Consider the following 21,838-nt stretch of genomic DNA (forward strand, 5'->3'; position numbering starts at 1 on the left):
TTGGGTCTTTAAAAGGACACAGGGGAACAGAGGCAGCATAATTCTACACATTAAAAAGCAATTTTTTCTTTTCTGATGAGGGACAAAATTCCTATGACAAAAGAACACTTTCTAATAAAATAGGCATGCAGGACAAATGTCTTCTCTCTCTTGTGCCAAGAGATGAACAGAAAATATTATTCTTCACAAAAGGTATTTGTTTGTTTTTTTAAATAAATTTATTTATTTTATTTCTTTTTATTTTGGCTGTATTGGGTCTTCGTTGCTGCATGCAGGCTTTCTCTAGTTGCAGCGAGCAGGGGCTACTCTTCATTGCGGTGTGTGGGCTTCTCATTGTGGTGGCTTCTCTTTTTGCGGAGCATGGGCTCTAGGCATGCGGGCTTCAGTAATTGTGACTCTCGGGCTCTAGAGCACAGGCTCAGTAGTTGTGGTGCACGGGCTTAGGTGCTCCGTGGTATATGGGATCTTCCCGGACCGGGGCTCGAACCCGTGTCCCCTGCATTGGCAGGCAGATTGTTAACCACTGTGCCACCAGGGAAGTCCCAAAAGGTATTTCTTTATGGACTTTTTGCACATATTATTATGGTAAGTCCTGCTCAGAGTTAAAATAGAGACTATCTCTAGGTATTTATACATTTAGTACATACAGCACTAAAATGTACAAAGAAATACAAAAAGATACAAATAAGTAATGGATTAATACACTAGATAATGTATTTACAACCTGAAAAGAGTTGTCAGTACATTGAGTGAGGTGAAGACACAGTCAATATTTAGGACTATCAACAGAGTGAAATTAGCAGAGTTACTGCAATGTTGGAAAACAGATTTATGATCTGGGTAAACTTGACATCTGTGAACTGAGGTCGTTTGGGAAAGATTATGAAATAATTAATGAAAAAGGATGTTATACAATTTGTTACTGTAAAAAGGAAAGGCTTTGATTGGGGAGTAAGGAAAACAACTAGTGCATATGTAGGTTTCTCCAGATGGGGATCTTGCCTGATCCTATCCCAGGCTGTAATGGAAAGACACCAGGAGAATCAGAGTAGAGGGCAAATTTAAATGGCAAGTAGACATAACAGCCCTTTCCTATCTCCAAGCTTTGATATGTGCTGTTTCCTCTGCCCTATAAGGTTTTCTCCCCTCTGTATTCAATATTTTAAGACCAAGTTTAAATAGCGACACCTCTGCAAAGCCTTCCCAGAAGCAAGCAATCAGAATTAGTCACACACTTCTTGGCTTCAGCAGAACTTTGTACATGCCTATTATTCGGTGAATAACAACATCTACCACAAAATGTCATGCTCTGTCCCTGCCTTATATCTCATCCTCCATGTATTATCTCTGATATCTCATTACCCTATATTTTCTCATGCAATCCTCACATCAACCCTCATAGGTGCCATTATTGTTACCTTCTTGCAGATGAGCAAGTAAGGCTTGGCGAAATGAGATAACTTATCCAAGCTAACACAGCTTCAGAGTATCACAGCTAGAATATGACATACTGCCTTTTAAAAGAAAAAAAAAAACCTAAACTCCAGACTTATTTGGATTTCACCAGTTTTTCCATGCAGGTCCTCTTTCTGTTCCAGGATCCAATCCAGGGGACCACATTATATTCAGGTGTCTCATCTCTCCAGTCAGTCTTTCCTTGTTTTGACAACGTCAATTGCCTTGAGGATATGGGCCAGAATTCTACAGAATGTCCCCAATTTGGACTTGTCTGATGTTTTTCTCATGATTAAGACTGGGGTTACAGGTTTTTGGAAAGAATAGCACAGAGGTGAAGTGCTTTGGTCCTCACATAATGTCAGGAGTACATGACATTCACATGACATCACTGACGACTTAACTTTCATTACTTAGTACTTTACTGTCTCCAATTATCTGATGCAGGTTTGCATCTCTTCCAATGAGTAATAGTTCTTTGAGAGATTTCAGCCTCTTGGTAACATACGCAGTGCCTGGAACACGTTGGTTCCTTGATACACTTGAGAGGAAGGAAAGGAAGGATGAATAGAAGCTTCTGCAGCAGCCCAGCAGAGTGCCCCAGAGGCTGGAAAATACGAGTGTTCCTAGGGGTGGCATCAATTGATGGTGTGAATTCACAGGTAGTAGGGAGACTGACTAGAGAAGGGCAGCCTCATCTGGGATGGCAATGCCAAGAGGAAGATGGTGGTAATGAGTCATTCATTCAACATGTATTTACTCTGTGCATTTTCCCTCTAGAGAGTCCAATCCTCGAATTTTAGGGATGACATGATAACAGGAAACCTGAGATTATTTATCCAAGGTTGTATAGTGAATCCCTGGAAGAGCCAGGATTCAGGTCAGTAGTGAGGAAGAAGATGGGTGTGCAGGGCAGTATAATCATGAGCAAGTACTTGCGTCAAAATAAGCACAGAATATACCCAGGGCCGTTGTGACATCAGTTGGATGGGACAGAGATTGCAAATTGAAGAAAGCAGTGGTGACAAATTTGGAATGTGAAGTAGGGGCCGATTACAAGGGTTTTTATGAATAAGCAGATGAAAAGAAGCAGGCAGACTGGGAAGAGAAAGTAATATGACAGGTTATGGCAATAAACCAGATACAGCAATCAAATAAAGATTAACAATGGGTTCTAATGTTGAGACCTTCAGCCACCATTCGTCCTGTATGTAAGGAAGATATAATACCTTTCAAGTGATTCTCATGTTTAACTTTTTCTGAGGAGATGCCCAGCTTAAGGAGTCAGAAGGAAAGTTGCAGATGTGGGAAAGGACCAGGAGAAAAGGGAGATGTGCCTACTTCATATGCTGTCCTGGGAGTGGATAGTATTCTGCTGCATGGAAGGAATAAGGCACCAAATCCAGACGTCTGTGAATTCCCTACTGCCAGTGGAAGATGCTTCAATTCTTACAGGTCAGTAGTAGGGTATCTGTTTACTGCTTCCCTACCACAGTGATAAATTAATCACTACCTTAGATCCTTCACTTTCATTGAGACAGTAAAGAAAAATTTTTTTACTTATTTCCTCTTTCTCCCTTTGAAAGAGCATGCTTTTAGGTATAAAAGTGATGGAAGATAGCAGAATGGAAACAGTCCATAGATTTAACTGCAGAAAAAATGAAAATTTCTTAAAAAATTATTTAAAAAATTAGCGAAACCTTGGACAAATTACACTAATATTCTGAAGAAAACGGTATATGTTAAATATATACACTGTACATAGGTTTATATATATATATCCTATATATAAAGTGTTCATACACATTGACTTAAAAACTTGATTAATGGGAAAAGATATTAACAAATTTACAAAAGAGGAAATATAAATGTTTAACAGATGTATGAAATAAGTGTTTAATAATTAGAAGTGTTTAGGAAATTATTAAAGGAAATGAGCACATAAAATACATATTAAATCTTTTAGAAGCAAAAGAAACACATATTTTAAAATTAGAAATTAGTGTTCTCTATTGAAATAGTTAAACACAGAACATTTTGCCTGATTCTTCCACTTTTATAAATAAGGAAGTAATCCGAAAATTCAGGCAAAGGTTTATTTTTTAAAGAGATGCCTGTTAGGTTTTATTTTTACATAATAATCAGAAGCTGGAAAAAATATGTTGTTCAACACCTGAAGAACAGCAAGAAAATGGTGACACAGCAATACACCGGGATATTACACTGCCTTTAAAACTAATGTTTGAAAAGAGTTATTAATAAATGTAAAATGTTCATGATAGACTATTAAATGATAAAAAGCAAGATAGAAAACTGTACACAGAACATAATGATATAAAATATCCATGAGATATGAATATCCATAAATGAGGTTGAAAGATTATTACTTTATCTTTTTTACCTTTCTGCATTTGCTACATTTCGTATAGCAAATGCATGTTTTTTAATAGCAATTTTATTGAAATAAAAATCACACACCACATAATTCATCTATTTAAAGTGTACAATTCAATAGTTTTTAGTATATTCACAGAGTTGTACAACTGCATGTATCGTTTTTATAACTGGAAAAAACAAAATAGATCTGTGGTTTACAGATATTCTCTAAAAAAAACACTGTTTTTCTCTATGTAAACAGATAGGGTCTGTATTTAATCACCATGAGGAGTCACTTTCAAAGATGTCAACCAAAATGTGCTCCAAGTAGCTCAATCAAAATAAATGACAGGTAGTATGTTTCCCTTTTTTAAGGCTAGTGACTCTAATATGTTTTTAAATGCAGTTCAAATAAAAATGAGACATCTGATCACAGTATTTACCTTTACAGTGCTTGTGGTCTGGAGTTGGGGTATAGCCCTTGTGGCATGAACACATGTAGGATCCTTCGAGGTTGGAGCAAGTACCATTTGTGCAGATATCTGGTTTCAGGCATTCATCCACATCTTAAAGAATGGGGTATAATGGAAAGGGGGAAAAAAAGACAAAGAGGAAAAAAAGAAATAAAACATAAATAAAGTTGAATTTGGTTAGAAACAGAAATAGTGGATCTTCTAAAGAGGGGCAGATTCTTTTTTCTTTTTTTTGGCCGCACCATGCGGCTTCTGGGATTTTTAGTTCCCCAACCAAGGATTGAACCCAGGCCCTCAGCAGTGACAGTGTGGAGTCCTAACCACTGGACCACCAGAGAATTCCCAAGAGGGGCAGGTTCTTTAAGATAAGCTTTCAAATTAGCCCTTAAGAGGAGGAGAAGCTCTGGTATGAGGTATGTGTATGATGGTTCCGTGGCTTAATTTACTTTCTGCAAAGTAACTCAAAAAAAGGAACCAAACATGCTCTACAAATAAACTCAATGGAAGGCTTGTTTTAGAGGGGGGTGAGGAAGAGAGGATAGATGTAGAGCAACATCCCCTGCAAGATAAAATATTCCAAAGAACCACAGACGTGTGGAGGTCTAGTTAGGGAACTGATGAACTTCAGTAGAATGTGAGCGTTTACCGAAGCAAGAGATATGACTCATGATCCAGAAAAACCATGGGAAAGTTTTAACAGAAAGGTGAAAAAAAATCTGGCAAAACATTCTAAGATGGCATTGAATCAGTGATTTAAGAAAAAAAAAAACAACCTAGGGGACAAACATAAGCCTAATGGGTAGTTTGAAGGTGGGGTATAGGCTGAAGAGGCAGATACAATAATAATAGCTAATCTTATTTTTTTTTAACATCTTTATTGGAGTATAATTGCTTTACAATGGTGTGTTAGTTTCTGCTTTATAACACAGTGAATCAGCTATACATATACATATATCCCCATATCTCTTCCCTCTTGCATCTCCCTCCCTCGCACCCTCCCTATTCCCCACCTCTAGGTGGTCACAAAGCACCGAGCTGATCTCCCTGTGCTATGGGGCTGCTTCCCACTAGCTATCAATTTTACATTTTTTTTTTAGATTCCATATATATGTGTTAGCATACGGTACTTGTTTTTCTCTTTCTGAGTTACTTCACTGTATGACAGACTCTAGGTCCATCCACCTCACTAAAAATAACTCAATTTCGTTTCTTTTTATTTACAAGCAGCTCATGCAGTTCGATATCAAAAAAACAAACAACCCAATCCAAAAATGGGCAGAAGACCTAAACAGACATTTCTCCAAAGAAGATATACAGATTGCCAAGAAACACATGAAAGGATGCTCAACATCACTAATCATTAGAGAAATGAAAATCAAAACTACAATGAGGTTATCACCTCACACCAGTCAGAATGGCCATCATCAAAAAATCTACAAACAATAAATGCTGGAGAGGGTGTGGAGAAAAGGGAACCCTCTTGCACTGTTGGTGGGAATGTAAATTGATACAGCCACTATGGAGGTTCCTTAAAAAACTAAAAATAGAACTACCATACGACCCAGCAATCCCACTACTGGGCATATACCCTGAGAAAACCATAATTCAAAGAGTCATGTGCCATAATGTTCATTGCAGCTCTATTTACAATAGCCAGGACATGGAAGCAACCTAAGTGTCCATCGACAGATGAATGGATAAAGAAGATGTGGCACAGATATACAATGGAATAATAGCTAATCCTTATCAGGCACTTATTGTATGAAGGCACTGAAGGCTTTACACATATTCTCTCATTTAATGCTAACAAAATCCGTATGGGCTAACCCTTCACAGAGGACGGAACTGAGATTTAAAGAAGTTCAAAGCTTGTCCAAGGCCACATGATTAGAAACTGATGGCTCAGATTTGAACTCAGTCAGCCTAACTCCAAAGACCATCTTTTAAACTGTAAGGTTCTGTCATAGGCAAAGTTAAGTCTAGAGATAGAAACAGTTAAACAGAAAAGGCATGACTTTGTTTTTATGATTTGCTAACACAGCATTTATATCAATAATCATTATCTAAGTGTTCATTGATTTCATTCAACAAACTTTCATTAAGCTCCTACTAGAATATTGTTAATTCAAAAAGAAAAATTTGAGTTCTGTGCCCCATTTGAATGCCCCTGGGTAAGTCCACTGTATATTGCAGAAAGAAGGTATATAATGTAGCATAAATAACCAAAAATTTAAAGAGAAAAAACTTCAACCACAAAGTGCCAAAAATATACACAGCATCACAATTTATACTTAATTTTACAGTGGGCTACAACTTAAAGTATTTTATACATAAGGCAGACAAACAATAAAAAGGAAAAGGCTCTTGATTGTATCCATTTCATTTCACAATGCTCGCCACAAAAGCAATACAGCTTTCCACCTCAGTATTAACAGAGAATCAGGAGCACATTAACAGAGACCTAGTTTTAAGTCAGCAATCATTCATTTGCACTGCATTTCATTAAAACTGTACTCTATCTTTTTCTTTTTTACAATGGAATTCAGAAGTAGAGTGTTACCAAAATAAGGCACGGGGGATCTTGTGCGTGTGCACGTGTGTGTATGCCACATGCATACGGAAAACAGCCGAGTAACTGACACTGCCTAGGCGTTCTGCCTTGCTTTCACAACATCACTAATTATAGTAGAGTGACCCTATTCCATTACAAACAAAAATAACACTTTCAGACTGACTCATTATCCATCCTTTCTTTGGTTGTGGGAGTCCACTTTTGTAAACATTGAAAGCAAACTACTTCAAAGAAGAAGCCAAACACTGGAGCCAAAATAAATAATGGGACACAATGAACATAGACACTGGGCATGGAAATTCCAACAGCGATGTAAAAATGTCATGTCTAGGATCTGGTTTGGTTTCAAAAACGTTAACAAGATGAAAAATGTATCAATTGCTCTTTTTAATTTTTCATGCACCAGAGAGTGTGATTTATAAGACTGCAGAATATAACAGTAAAATTCATTTCTAAGACCATATTTTCTCTTAAAGTAAATTAACAGGCATTGCAGATTACCATTCAGGAGATACTTATAAAACTTCTATTTTACCAGGCTACTACCATGATTAACGATGAAGCAGAATGCTTTGAAATATCTAGGAGACCCTGATGTGTTTATTCTTTACTTACTACAGTCATAATTGCATGGAACCAGAATCCTGTAGATAGAACAGTTTGAATTGAATAAGTACATGAGCTTAGTGGCACTTATGCTCTTAAAGAGATAATGATATATAGTAGAATATCACTAAAAATGTCTTTGATTTAGAATCAAAAGGTACAAACCTCCAGCTATAAAATAAATGTCATGGTGATGTAATGTACAGCATGGTGACCATAGTTAGTAACACTGTATTGTGTACTTGAAAGTTGCCAAGAGAATACAGTTGGCCCTTGAAGAACATGGGTTTGAACTGCATGCATCCACTTACACACGGATTTTTTTCAACAGTAAATACTACAGTACTACACGATCCGTGGTTGGGAGAAACCGTGGACGCAGGGGGCCAACTGTAAGTTACATGCAGATTTTCAGCTGCACAGAGGGTTGGTGCCCCTAACGCCCTCATTGTTAGAGGGTCAGCTGTGGATCTTAAAAGTCTTCATCACAAGAAAAAAAAATTTTGTAACCATGTATGGTGATGGATGTCAACTAGACTTATTATGGTGATCATGTTGCAATGTATACAAATATTGAATCATTTTGTACACCTGAAATACAATGCTATCTCACAATTATACCTCAATTTAAAAAAAATAAAAAGAATCTCTATACAGAAGGAAGGTGTCTAGAGTGTAGTCTCACTTGGTGGATGAAAAGGGAATGAAATAAACTCAGTGTTGTATCTTTAGCCAGACCTCTCTCCTTAACTGCTCATCGCCACAGCTATGATCTTAGAAATTAATTTTACTGTTATATTCTGTTAGTTTACTGGGACATCTCTACTTGATGTCCCACAGGCACCTCTCGAGTCCTCATGGCCCAAACTGATCCTTTTCCTGCCTTCTCTTTATGCTGTCTCTCATGTCAATATAGGCTACCATGACCCACTCAGACGCCCAAGTCAGAAACTTGGGAGTCATCCCTTCTAGATTCCTTACTCTCCCTCTTTCCCCACATTCAATTTACTACCAAGTCATGTAAATTCTACTTACCAAATCTCTCTCAAATACACCCAACTTTACTTCATTCCCACCACTACCATTCTCTCTCACCTGGGTTATTGGCATAATCTTCTGTTTCTCTATTTAAAGTTTTACCCTATCAAATCCATTATCCAAATTGCAGCCACAGCAATATTTCTAAAATACAAATCTGACCAATGATGTTGTTCCTCTACTTTAAAAACTTTCAATCGTTTCCAGGGTTTTTCAATTCAGTCAAGGATACAGTACAAACCTGTGGGGCCCTGAATGGTACTGACAGAAAGTCAGGCCCCCATAATCCCTACTTCTAACCCTTGGGAGGACCAATGCCATAGGAAACAAGGTGGTCTCTACCCACCCTACTGTCTACCACCCAACACCCACAGCCCCTTACCCCTGCAGCAGAGGGAGATGGTTATGTCTCTGTTTTCTGTATTGGAGCTCAAAACTCATTCTAGGATTACAGTCTTATAGAAGAGTTGTATCACCCAAATTCTTACACGCATATACATAATGAGTTCAAAAGGGAAACTGTCCATAGAAAAATGGGTCACAAATTCAAGAAAAACAATTTACCAATGGGCTTTGGGGACATAATTTGGCATGTGCCATTCATGAATTAATTAAACCTCCCACAGTAAGGAAGTTGCCAGTTTACTAGGTCAGCAATTTCTGGATGACTGTTAACGAGTTTATGAATCCAACTCACTGTACTATCACTCAATCCAAATTAATCCTTCTCATCCACAATACCTTGAATGACTCTCACAAATGCCTGGTGAAAACTGCATACGCCACACCTATAGGATTTCCTGATTCCTCCTCTAATAACTCTATCATAATAGGCAGTCAGAGGCATAATTTGTCCTTAATGAACCTGGCTGATTTTTATGATCAGAACATCCTTTAAAAAATGTTTCACCTCATCATCGGAATCCTGCAGTCTACAGTTCTTTTTCAAGATCAACATGAAGTTCAGTGGTCATTAGTTCCCGAACTCCACCTTCTTTCCTCTTTGGGGGGAAATGAGGACATTAATCTCTCTCCAGGTCCTGGGCAACTTTCCATTCTCCACAATTTCACAAAGATGATTCCCAGCTGGCCAGCAATCCCACCTGCAAATTCTCTCACTGCTTCGAAAGGTAATTCATCTGGGTCAGGAACCCTTTTGAAATTTCCCTTCCTAATATCCTAGGAACACACCAGACTGCCCGAAGCCCCTCTGTGGTGGGCAAGACCTCTAAAGTTCTAAGGGTGCTCAGTGGCCACCTTCCCACAGGTCAGCCCGTGGCTGTACTGCCCCCTTCCACTTCACCCACCTTGGAGTTGGTCAGAATAGGGTCCAGAGCAAGAGTTTACCTGCATTACTTCCTTTACTACCAAGGAGATGAATCTGTCAACACGGTGAACCAGTCATTTTTCTGAAGCCATTCAACCTCATGTAATTCATTAGTGACCAAGAGACTTCAGTGAGTGAGCACCATTTTATATGGGAAGAAAACATCTTATTCTATCACTACGCTACATGAAAATACAGGATTACTCCCCACACAAACATTACTTCAATTATCCCTCAACTATTCTTCACACATAGTCTTTACATTGGATTGGCCAAAAAGTTCATTCACATTTTTCTGTAACATCTTATGGAAAAACACAAACGAACTTTTTGGCCAACCAAATACTAAAGATGATGGGAGAACGTATTTGACAGAAAAGCAAGCATGGCAGAGAGACCTTCAAGATGGCGGAGTTGTAAGAAGTGGAGATCACTTTTCTCCCCACAAATACATCAGAAATACAACTACATGTGGAACAACTCCTACAGAACACCTACTGAACGCTGGCAGAAGACCTCAGGCTTCCCAAAAGGCAAGAAACTCTCCACGTACCTAGGCAGGGAAAAAAGAAAAAAGAAAAAACAGAGACAAAAGAATAGGGACAGGACCTGCACCTCAGGGAGGGAGCTGTGAAGGAGGAAAAGTTTCCACACACTAGGGAGCCCCTTCACTGGCGGAGACAGGGGACAGTCTGGGGGAAAGCTTTGGAGCCACGGAGGAGAGCGCAGCAACAGGGGTGCAGAGGGCAAAGCGGAGAGATTCCCGCACAGAGGATCGGTGCCGACCAGCACTCACCAGCCTGAGAGCCTTGTCTGCTCACCAGCTGGGATGGGTGGGGTCTGGGAGCTGAGGTCAGATCCCAGGGAGAGGACTGGGGTTGGCTGCGTGAACACAGCCTGAAGGGGGCTAGTGCGTCACAGCTAGCCGGGAGGGAGTCCGGTAAAAAGTCTGGAACTACCTAAGAGGCAAGAGACCACTGTTTTGGGGTGTGCGAGGAGAGGGGATTAAGAGCACCACCTAAATGAGCTCCAGAGATGGGCGTGAGCTGCAGCTATCAGCACGCACACCAGAGATGGGCATGAAACACTAAGGCTGCTGCTGCAGTCACCAAGAAGCCTGTGAGCAAGCACAGGTCACTATCCACACCTCCCCTCCCGGGAGCCTGTGCAGCCTGCCACTGCAAGGGTCCTGTGATCCAGGGACAACTTCCCCGGGAGAACACACGGCACGCCTCAGGCTGTTGCAATGTCACGCTGGCCTCTGCCACCACAGGCTCACCCCGCATTCCATACCCCTCCCTCGCCCTGGCCTGAGTGAGCCAGAGGCCCCTAATCAGCCGCTCCTTTAACCCATCCTGTCTGAGCAAAGAACAGAAGCCCTCAGGCGACCTACACGTAGAGGCGGGGCCAAATCCGAAGCTGAATCCCAGGAGCTGTGCGAACAAAGAAGAGAAAGGGAACTCTCTCCCAGCAGCCTCAGGAGCAGTGGATTAAATCTCCACAATCAACTTGATGTACCCTGCATCTCTGGAATACCTGAATAGACAACAAATCATCCCAAAATTCAGGCAGTGGACTTTGGAAGCAACTACAGTTGGGGTTTGCTTTCTGCATCTAATTTGTTTCTGGTTTTATGTTTATCTTAGTTTAGTATTTAGAGTTTATTATCATTGGTAGATTTGTTTATTGATTTGGTTGCTCTCTTCCTTTTTTTTTTTAATATGTAGATATATATATATTTTTCCTTTTTCTCTTTTTGTGACTGTGTATATGTGTGCTTCTTTGTGTGATTTTGTCTGTATAGCTTTGCTTTTACCATTTGTCCTAGGGTTCTGTCTGTCTGTTTTTGTGTTTCTTTGTTTTTTTTTAGAATAGTTTTTAGCTCTTGTTATCATTGGTGGATTTGTTTTTTGGTTTGGTTGCTCTCTTCTTTCTTTCCTTTTTTTTTTTCTTTTATTACTTTTTATTTTTTTATTTTTTAAAATAAATTCATTTATTTACTTATTTATTTTTGGCTGCATTGGGTCTTAGTTGCTGCACGCGGGCTTTTCTCTAGTGGCAGTGAGTGGGGGCTACTCTTCATTGTCATATGCGGGCTTCTCACTGCGGTGGCTTCTCTTGTTGTGTAGCATGGGCTTGAGGCACACAGGCTTCAGTAGTTGTGGCCTGCGGGCTCTAGAGTGCAGGCTCAGTAGTTGTGGCGCACGGGCTTAGTTGCTCCGCACCATGTGGGATCTTCCCGGACCAGGTCATGAACCTGTGTCCCTTGCATTGGCAGGCAGATTCTCAACCACTGTGCCACCAGGGAAGACTTATTACTTTTTAATTTTTTGATTTTTTTAATAATTTTTAAAAATTTTATATTTTAATAACTTTAATTTTATTTATTTTTTACTTTCTTTCTTTCTTTTTTTCTCCCTTTTGCTCTGAGCTGTGTGGCAGACAGAGTCTTGGTGCTCCAGCCAGGTGTCAGGCCTGTGCCTCTGAGGTGGGAGAGCTGAGTTCAGAATATCGGTCCAACGGAGACCTCCTGGCTCCACGTAATATCAAATGGCAAAAGCTCTCCCAGAGATCTCCATCTCAACACTAAGACCCTGCACCACTCAATGACCAGCAAGCTACAGTGCTGGACACCCTATGCCAAACAACTAGCAAGACAGGAACACAACTCCACCCATTAGCAGAGAGGCTGCCTAAAATCATAATAAGGTCAAAGACACCCCAAAATACACCACCGGATGCAGTCCTGCCCACCAAAAAGACAAGATCCAGCCTCATCCACCACAACACAGGCACCAGTCCCCTCCACCAGGAAGCCTACACAACCCACTGAACCAACCTTACCCACTGGGGGCAGACACCAAAAACAACGGGAACTATGAACCTGCAGCCTGCGAAAAGGAGATGCCAAACACAGTAAGTTAAGCAAAATGAGAGGACAGAAGAACACACAGCAGATGAAGGAGCAAGGTAAAAACCCATCACACCAAACAAATGAAGAGGAAATAGGCAGTCTACCTGAAAAAGAATTCAGAGTAATGATAGTAAAGGTGATTCAAAATCTTAGAAATAGAATGGAGAAAATACAAGAAACATCTAACAAGGACCTAGAAGAACTAAAGAGCAAACAAACAATGATGAACAACACAAAAAATGACATTAAAAATTCTCTACTAGGGGGCTTCCCTGGTGGCGCAGTGGCTGAGAATCTGCCTGCCAATGCAGGGGACACGGGTTTGAGCCCTGGTCTGGGAGGATCCCACATGCCGCGGAGCAACAAGGCCCGTGAGCCACAATTACTGAGCCTGCGCGTCTGGAGCCTGTGCTCCGCAACAATAGAGGCCGCGATAGTGAGAGGCCCACGCATCGCGATGAAGAGTGGCCCCCACTTGCCACAACTAGAGAAAGCCCTCGCACAGAAACGAAGACCCAACACAGCCATAAATAAATTAATTAATTAATTTTAAAAAAATGAAATCATTTAAAAAAAAATTCTCTACTAGGAATCAAAAGCAGGATAACTGAGGCAGAAGAACGGATAAGTGACCTGGAAGATAAAACAGTGAAAATAACTACCACAGAGAATAAAAAAAGATGAAAAGAACTGAGGACAGTCTCAGAGACCTCTGGGACAACATTAAATGCACCAACATTCGAATTATAGGGATCCCAGAAGAAGAGAAAAAGAAAGGGACTGAGAAAATATTTGAAGAGATTATAGTTGAAAACTTCCCTAATACGGGAAAGGAAATAGTCGATCAAATCCAGGAAGTGCAGAGAGTCCCATACAGGATAAAAGCAAGGAGAAACACGCCAAGACACATATTAAGCAAATTATCAAAAATTAAATACAAAGAAAAAATATTAAAAGCAGCAAGGGAAAAACAGCAAATAACCTAAAAGGGAACCCCCATAAGGTTAACAGCTGATCTTTCAGCAGAAACTCTGCATGCCAGAAGGGAGTGGCAGGACAGATTTAAAATGATGAAAGGGAAGAATCTACAACCAAGATTACTCTACCCAGCAAGGATCTCATTCAGATTTGAGAGAGAAATTAAAACCTTTACAGACAAGCAAAAGCTAACAGAATTCAGCACCACCAAACCAGCTTTACAACAAATGCTAAAGGAACTTCTCTAGGCAGGAAACACAGAGAAGGAAAAGACCTACAGTAATAAACCCAAAACAATTAAGAAAATGGTAACAGGAACATACATATCAATAACTACTTTAAATGTAAATGGATTAAATGCTCCAACCAAAAGACACAGATTGGCTGAATGGATACAAAAACAAGACCCGTATATATGTTGTCTACAGGAGACCCACTTCAGATCTAGGGACACATACAGACTGAAAGTGAGGGGATGGAAAAAGATATTCCATGCAAATGGAAATCAAAAGAAAGCTGGAGTAGAAGTTCTCGCATCAGACAAAATAGACTTTAAAACAAAGACTATTACAAGAGACAAAGAAGGACACTACATAATGATCAAGGGATCAATCCAAGAAGAAGATATAACAATTGTAAATATTTATGCACCCAATATAGGAGCACCTCAATACATAAGGCAAATGCTAACAGCCATAAAAGGGGAAATCGACAGTAACACAATCATAGTAGGGGACTTTAACACCCCACTTTCACCAATGGACAGATCATCCAAAATGAAAATAAATAAGGAAACACAAGCTTTAAATGATACATTAAACAAGATGGACTTAATTGATATTTATAGGACATTCCATCCATAAACAAAGAATACACATTCTTCTCAAGTGCTCATGGAACATTCTCCAGGATAGATCATATCTTGGGTCACATATCAAGCCTTGGTAAATTTAAGAAAATTGAAATCGTACCAAGTATCTTTTCCACCCACAACACTATGAGACTAGATATCAATTACAGGAAAAATCTGTAAGAAATACAAACACATGGAGGCTAAACAATACACTACTAAATAACCAAGAGATCACTGAAGAAATCAAAGAGGAAATCAGAGGAAATCAAAAAATTCCTACAAACAAATGACAATGAAAACACAATGACCCCAAACCTATGGGATGCAGCAAAAGCAGTTCTAAGAGGGAAGTTTATAGCAATACAATCCTCCCTCAGAAAACGAGAAACATCTCACATAAACAACCTAACTTTACACCTAAAGCAATCAGAGAAAGAAGAACAAAAAAACCCCCAAGTTACCAGAAGGAAAGAAATCATAAAGATCAGATCAGAAATAAATGAAAAAGAAATGAAGGAAACAATAGCAAAGATCAATAAAATTAAAAGCTGGTTCTTCAAGAAGATAAGCAAAATTGATAAACCATTAGCCGGACTCATCAAGAAAAAAAGGGAGAAGAGTCAAATCAATAGAATTAGAAATGAAAAAGGAGAAGTAACCACTGACACTGCAGAAATACAAAGGATCATGAGAAATTACTACAAGCAACTCTATGCCAATAAAATGGACAACCTGGAAGAAATGGACAAATTCTTAGAAATGCACAATCTTCTGAGACTGAAGGAGAAAGAAACAGAAAATATAAACAGACCAATCACAAGCACTGAAATTGAAACTGTGATTAAAAATCTTCCAACAAACAAAAGCCCAGAACCAGATGCCTTCACAGGCAAATTCTATCATTTAGAGGAGAGCTAACACCGATCGTTCTCAAATTCTTCCAAAATATAGCAGAGGGAGGAACACTCCCAAACTCATTCTACGAGGCTACCATCACCCTGATACCAAAACCAGACAAAGATGTGACAAAGAAAGAAAACTACAGGCCAATATCACTGATGAACATGAATGCAAAAATCCTCAACAAAATACTAGCAAACAGAATCCAACAGCATATTAAAAGGATCATACACCATGATCAAGTGGGGTATATCCCAGGAATGCAAGGATTCTTCAATATATGCAAATCAATCAAATTGATACACCATATTAACAAATTGAAGAATAAAACCATATGATCATCTCAATAGATGCAGAAAAAGCTTTTGACAAAATTCAACACCCATTTATGATAAAGACCCTCCAGAAACTAGGCATAGAGGGAACTTACCTCAACATAATAAAGGCCACATACGACAAACCCATAGGCAACATCGTTGTCAATGGTGAAAAACAGAAATCATTTCCTCTAAGATCAGGAACAAGACAAGGTTGCCTACTCTCACCACTATTATTCAACATACTTTTGGAAGTTTTAGCCACAGCAATCAGAGAAGAAAATAAATAAAAGGAATCCAAATCAGAAAAGAAGAAGTAAAGCTGTCACTGTTTGCAGATGACATGATAGTATACATAGAGAATCCTAAAGATGCTACCAGAAAACTACTAGACCTAATTAATGAATTTGGTAAAGTAGCAGGATACAAAATTAATGCACAGAAGTCTCTTGCATTCCTATACACGAATGATGAAAAATCTGAAAGAGAAATTAAGGGAATACTCCTATTTACTATTGCAACAAAAAGAATAAAATACCTAGGAATAAACCTGCCTAAGGAGACAAAAGACCTGTATGCAGAACACTGTAAGACACTGATGAAAGAAATTAAAGATGATACAAATAGATGGAGAGATAGACCATGTTCTTCGATTGGAAGAATCAACATTGTGAAAATGACTCTCCTACCCAAAGCAATCTACAGATTCAATGCAATCCCTATCAAACTACCAATGGCATTATTCACAGAACTGGAACAAAAACTTTCACAATTTGTATGGAGACACAAAAGACCCCGAATAGCCAAAGCAATCTTGAGAAAGAAAAACGGAGCTGGAGGAATCAGGCTCCGGACTTCAGACTATACTACAAAGCTACGGTAATCAAGACAGTATGGTACTGGCACAAAAACAGAAATATAGATCAATGGAACAGGATGGAAAGCCCAGAGATAAACCCACGCACATATGGTCACCTTATCTTTGATAAAGGATTCAAGAATATACAATGGAGAAAAGACAGTCTCTTCAATAAGTGGTGATGGGAAAACTGGACAGCTACATGTAAAAGAATGAAATTAGAACACTCTCTAACACCATACACAAGAATAAACTCAAAATGGATTAAAGACCTAAATGTAAGGCCAGACACTATCAAAGTCTTAGAGGAAAACATAGGCAGAACACTCTACGAGATAAGTCACAGCAAGATCCTTTTTGACCCACCTTCTAGAGAAATGGAAATAAAAACAAAAATAAACAAATGGGACCTAATGAAACTTAAAAGCTTTTGCACAGCAAAGGAAACCATAAACAAGACAAAAAGACAACCCTCAGAATGGGAGAAAATATTTGCAAATGAAGCAACTACAAACGATTAATCTCCCAAATTTACAAGCAGCTCATGTAGCTCAATATTAAAAAAACAAACAACCCAATCCAAAAATGGGCAGAAGACCTAAACAGACATTCCTCCAAAGAAGATATACAGATTGCCAACAAACACATGAAAGGATGCTCAACATCACTAATTATTAGAGAAACGCAAATCAAAACTACAATGAGGTATCACCTCACACCAGTTAGAATGGGCATCATCAGAAAATCTACAAACGACAAATGCTGGAGAGGGTGTGGAGAAAAGGGAACCCTCTTGCACTGTGGGTGGGAATGTAAATTGATACAGCCACTATGGAGAACAATATGGAGGTTCCTTAAAAAACTAAAAATAGAATTACCATATGACCCAGCAATCCCACTACTGGGCATATACCCAGAGAAAACCGTAATTCAAAAAGACACATGCACCCGAATGTTCATTGCAGCACTATTTACAATAGCCAGGTCATGGAAGCAACCTAAATGCCCATCAACAGACGAATGGATAAAGAAGTTGTGGTACATATATACAATGGAATATTACTCGGCCATAAAAAAGAACAAAACTGATTCATTTGTTGAGACGTGGATGGATCTAGAGACTGTCATACAGAGTGAAGTAAGTCAGAAAGAGAAAAACAAATATCGTATATTAACGCATGTATGTGGAACCTAGAAAAATGGTAGAGATGAGCCGGTTTGCAGGGCAGAAGTTGAGACACAGATGTAGAGAACGGACATATGGACACCAAGGGGGGAAAACTGCGGTGGGGTGGGGATGGTGGTGTGCTGAATTGGGTGATTGGGATTGACATGTATACACTGATGTGTATAAAATTGATGACTAATAAGAACCTGCAGTATAAACAAACAAACAAACTAAACAACTAATACTAAACTTTCATTGGGTTATTTGTATGGAAATATGGTAATATAAATGTTTCAGACATTACATGAAATTTCTAAAAATCTTCTATGTTCTGGTATAATGTTATAAGTCATAATCCTAGTTATTACTTTAAAATGTATATCTCAGAAATAACTAATTTTCTTGTCAACTGCATTATTATGAACTTTCATCAAATCTTTAACCGTGGTCATTTTTAAGTCTTTTGTCATTTACAGACAGTTCTGGGTGTACTCTGATGCTTTTGCAAATATGTTCCTATAAAAGGGTTTCATCTTCAGGAAATTCATGGAAAAGACTCTGACAAATACAGGTTTCTGGTAACTGACTGTACTGCTGAACTGAATGAATAAGCATTTTCAGAACTCTAATGAAAAACTGATGAGCTCATAAAAGTGCTAACAAAAGATCAAGATGAAAAAAAAAATTAATTACATGGGACTGAGTGAACTGATGAGGATGAGTATAATTTTTGTGACTTTCTGTTTGAATTTAAAAAAGGAAAAAATCCCACAAGGACTCAGAGGCAAAGAATATACAAATCAATTTTCACTGCAAAGTAAAGGAGCTGTTACAGTGGAGGATTATGGACTGAATGTCAATATTATGACATAGTATGAGTGTGTTTCATGTTTGGTAATTGCAATCATTGTTGCTTTTGTTGTGGTCATCCATGTACAATGCTTGGTGTCAGTCTATTTATCTCTTGTAAAAATAAAATACAGTGTGTGTGAAAAAAAAAAAAAAAAAACTACAATGAGGTATCACCTCATACCAGTCAGAATGGCCATCATCAAAAAATCTACAAACAACAAATGCTGGAGAGGGTGTGGAGAAAAGGGAACCCTCTTGCACTGTGGGTGGGAATGTAAATTGATACAGCCACTATGGAGAACAGTATGGAGGTTCCTTAAAAAACTAAAAATAGAACTACCATACAACCCAGCAATCCCACTACTGGGCATATACCCTGAGAAAACCATAATTCAAAAAGAGTCATGTACCAAAATGTTCATTGCAGCTCTATTTACAATAGCCAGGACATGGAAGCAACCTAAGTGTCCATCGACAGATGAATGGATAAAGAAGATGTGGCATATACATAAAATGGAATATTACTCAGCCATAAAAAGAAACGAAATTGAGTTATTTGTAGTGAGGTGGATGGACCTAGAGTCTGTCATACAGAGTGAAGTAAGTCAGAAAGAGAAAAGCGAATACCGTATGCTAACACATATATATGGAAACTAAAAAAAAAAAAAATTGGTCATGAAGAACCTAGGGGCAAGACAGGAATAAAGACACAGACCTACTAGAGAATGGACTTGAGGACACGGGGAGGGGGAAGGGTAAGCTGGGACAAAGTGAGAGAGTGGCATGGACATATATACACTACCAAATGTAAAACCAATAGCTAGTGGGAAGCAGCCACATAGCACAGGGAGATCAGCTTGGTGCTTTGTGACCACCTAGAGGGGTGGGATAGGGAGGGTGGGAGGGAGACGCAAGAGGGAGGAGATTTGGGGATATATGTATATGTATAGCTGATTCACTTTGTTTTAAAGCAGAAAGTAACACACCATTGTAAAGCAATTATACTCCAATAAAGATGTTAAAAAAAAAAAAAAAGGAAGCATGGCAAAATGAGAGACAGACGCTGATTAGGCCAATGCAATGAAATCACCTCACGTGCACCTGAGGTATAGTAAATCCTCAGGATGTCTCCCCCTCTGTCAATTCTGACGAACTTAAAAATATGCAGTAGCAGACCTGCCTACAAAAATAGGTTATATGTTTCTCAAAGACTCATCACTGCTTTTCAGAATTGGAAAACAGCCAATGCTATGTACATCGCAGATGAAGATCCAAAGATGAGCTCAGAAAATCAACCCACTAATCTGAGCAAATCACTAACTTTCTACCTCACCTTTCTAAAAGAACATTTTGTCTTTCAGAAAATCTCACCTGGGCTACCTATGGATAGGCCTGCCATCTTAGACTCTAGAAGCCCTGAGCCGCAACTATTGCTGCTTGTAAGGGACGATTCCAGTCCATATGGATCTCTCCATTCTATGAACTTTTATTTTCCTTATTATCTTAATTATATTGTTTTGTCCTCTAATTGTCTTGGGTGTACATGAGAGGTATATGAGACATTATATAAAACAAAACAATATTAGCTTTGAAGCTAAGAGACCTGGGATCATGCCCTAGCTCTGCCATTTATTACCTATGACCAGGAGCAAGCCCATTAACCTATTTGGGAAAAAATTTCTATATCTGTACTACAGATATACTGTAAACTATATAAAGAGAAATTGTTTGTTATTACAATAACAAGTATTCCCACACAGGTGTATTTCCTGCCTTCAGAAGTAGTTTGTTTTTTTCGATGAGATATAATTGACATTATAACATTATGTAAGTTAAGCAACAAGGATGTAATGTGCAGCACAGGGAAATACAGCCATTATTTTGTAAAATCTTTACTGGGCCCGTGAGCCACAACTACTGAGCCTGCGCGTCTGGAGCCTGTGCTCCGCAACAAGAGAGGCCGCGACAGTGAGAGGCCCGCACACCGCGATGAAGAGTGGCCCCCGCTCGCCGCAACTAGAGAAAGCCCTTGCACAGCAACGAAGACCCAACACAGCCAAAATAAATAAATAAATAAAAATTAAAAAAAAAATTAAAATAAAAATCTTTAAATGGAGCATAATCTATAAAAATGTTGAGTCATTACATTGTCACCTGAAACTAATACAATATTGCAAATCAACTATACTTCAATAAAACGTAACATTGTGCAAGTTTAAGGAATGATTTGATATACATATTGCAAAATGATCAATACTGTAGCATTACTAACACATCTACCATGTCTCACAATTATTATTTCTTTCCTGGTGAGGACAGTTAATATCCAGTCTCTTTGCAACTTTGAGGTTTATAATATAGTATTGTTGACTACAATCACTAAGCTGTGCATTACATCTCCAGGGCTTACCTACTAGTTGCAAATGTGTGTTATCCTCTAATAACATCTCCCCAATTCCCCCACCCCCAGGCCCTTATACCATTCTACACTGTTTTGTTTTGCTTCTTTACAACTTCAAATCTTCTCTGGCATCTAGCAGACATATACATAGGTAGGCGCTCAATAACTACTTACTGACTGATTAGAAGATTCCTTTAGCATATAATGATTTAGGGACAAGGCTGATGTTTGCACATTTTATAATATCCACAAAAGGCAGACCGTGAGCTCAGCTGCCATCTTACATAAAAAGAATAATTGTAGGACTAAAGTCTTCAATTTTATTTAAGTTTATGAATTTTCATATATTCCATAAAGGTTAACAATGAGTCTTAAAATCTGAGAAGCAATCCTAAGGCGAAAAGAACTCCTAGAACAAGGAGCTCTCCATGTTTATCCTGCACGTTTTCTGCACCTGGTTTTGGTTAAGACTGTGGCTAACCAGATGTCAAGTGGATTGAACAATACTAAGTTCTTCAGATACTGAAGACTTACTACATTTAGAACACTCAAATGGGAGTCACAAAGTCATCATTAACTTAATTACGGCCAACAAAGAAGGATCACTTTGATTAAAATCTCAGAAATTTGTATCCCCGTATCACATGGTTTGTCAGAGTCAACTATAAAGCAAGGCAATAAACTCAAAAAAGGCTAGCTGCGCACATCTACCAGGCGACAGATATTGTATATTGTGTCTATTGTGTAGA

At 38.8% G+C, this 21,838-nt stretch overlaps 1 protein-coding gene across 12 annotated transcripts in view; it reads right to left on the bottom strand.

Annotated features, from left to right (window-relative positions):
• LTBP1 (latent transforming growth factor beta binding protein 1) overlaps positions 1-21,838 on the bottom strand; it is a 419,515-nt gene that overhangs the window by 97,500 nt on the left and 300,177 nt on the right. For all 12 annotated transcript variants that reach the window (XM_082356679.1, XM_082356680.1, XM_082356681.1 and 9 more), the window contains one exon: positions 4,275-4,397. In XM_082356679.1, the coding sequence (XP_082212805.1) occupies positions 4,275-4,397 (123 nt within the window). The remainder of the gene's footprint in view (positions 1-4,274; positions 4,398-21,838) is intronic.

Source organism: Balaenoptera borealis (genome assembly GCF_965194805.1).
Source record: "Balaenoptera borealis genome assembly, chromosome: 15".
NCBI lineage: Eukaryota > Metazoa > Chordata > Mammalia > Artiodactyla > Balaenopteridae > Balaenoptera > Balaenoptera borealis.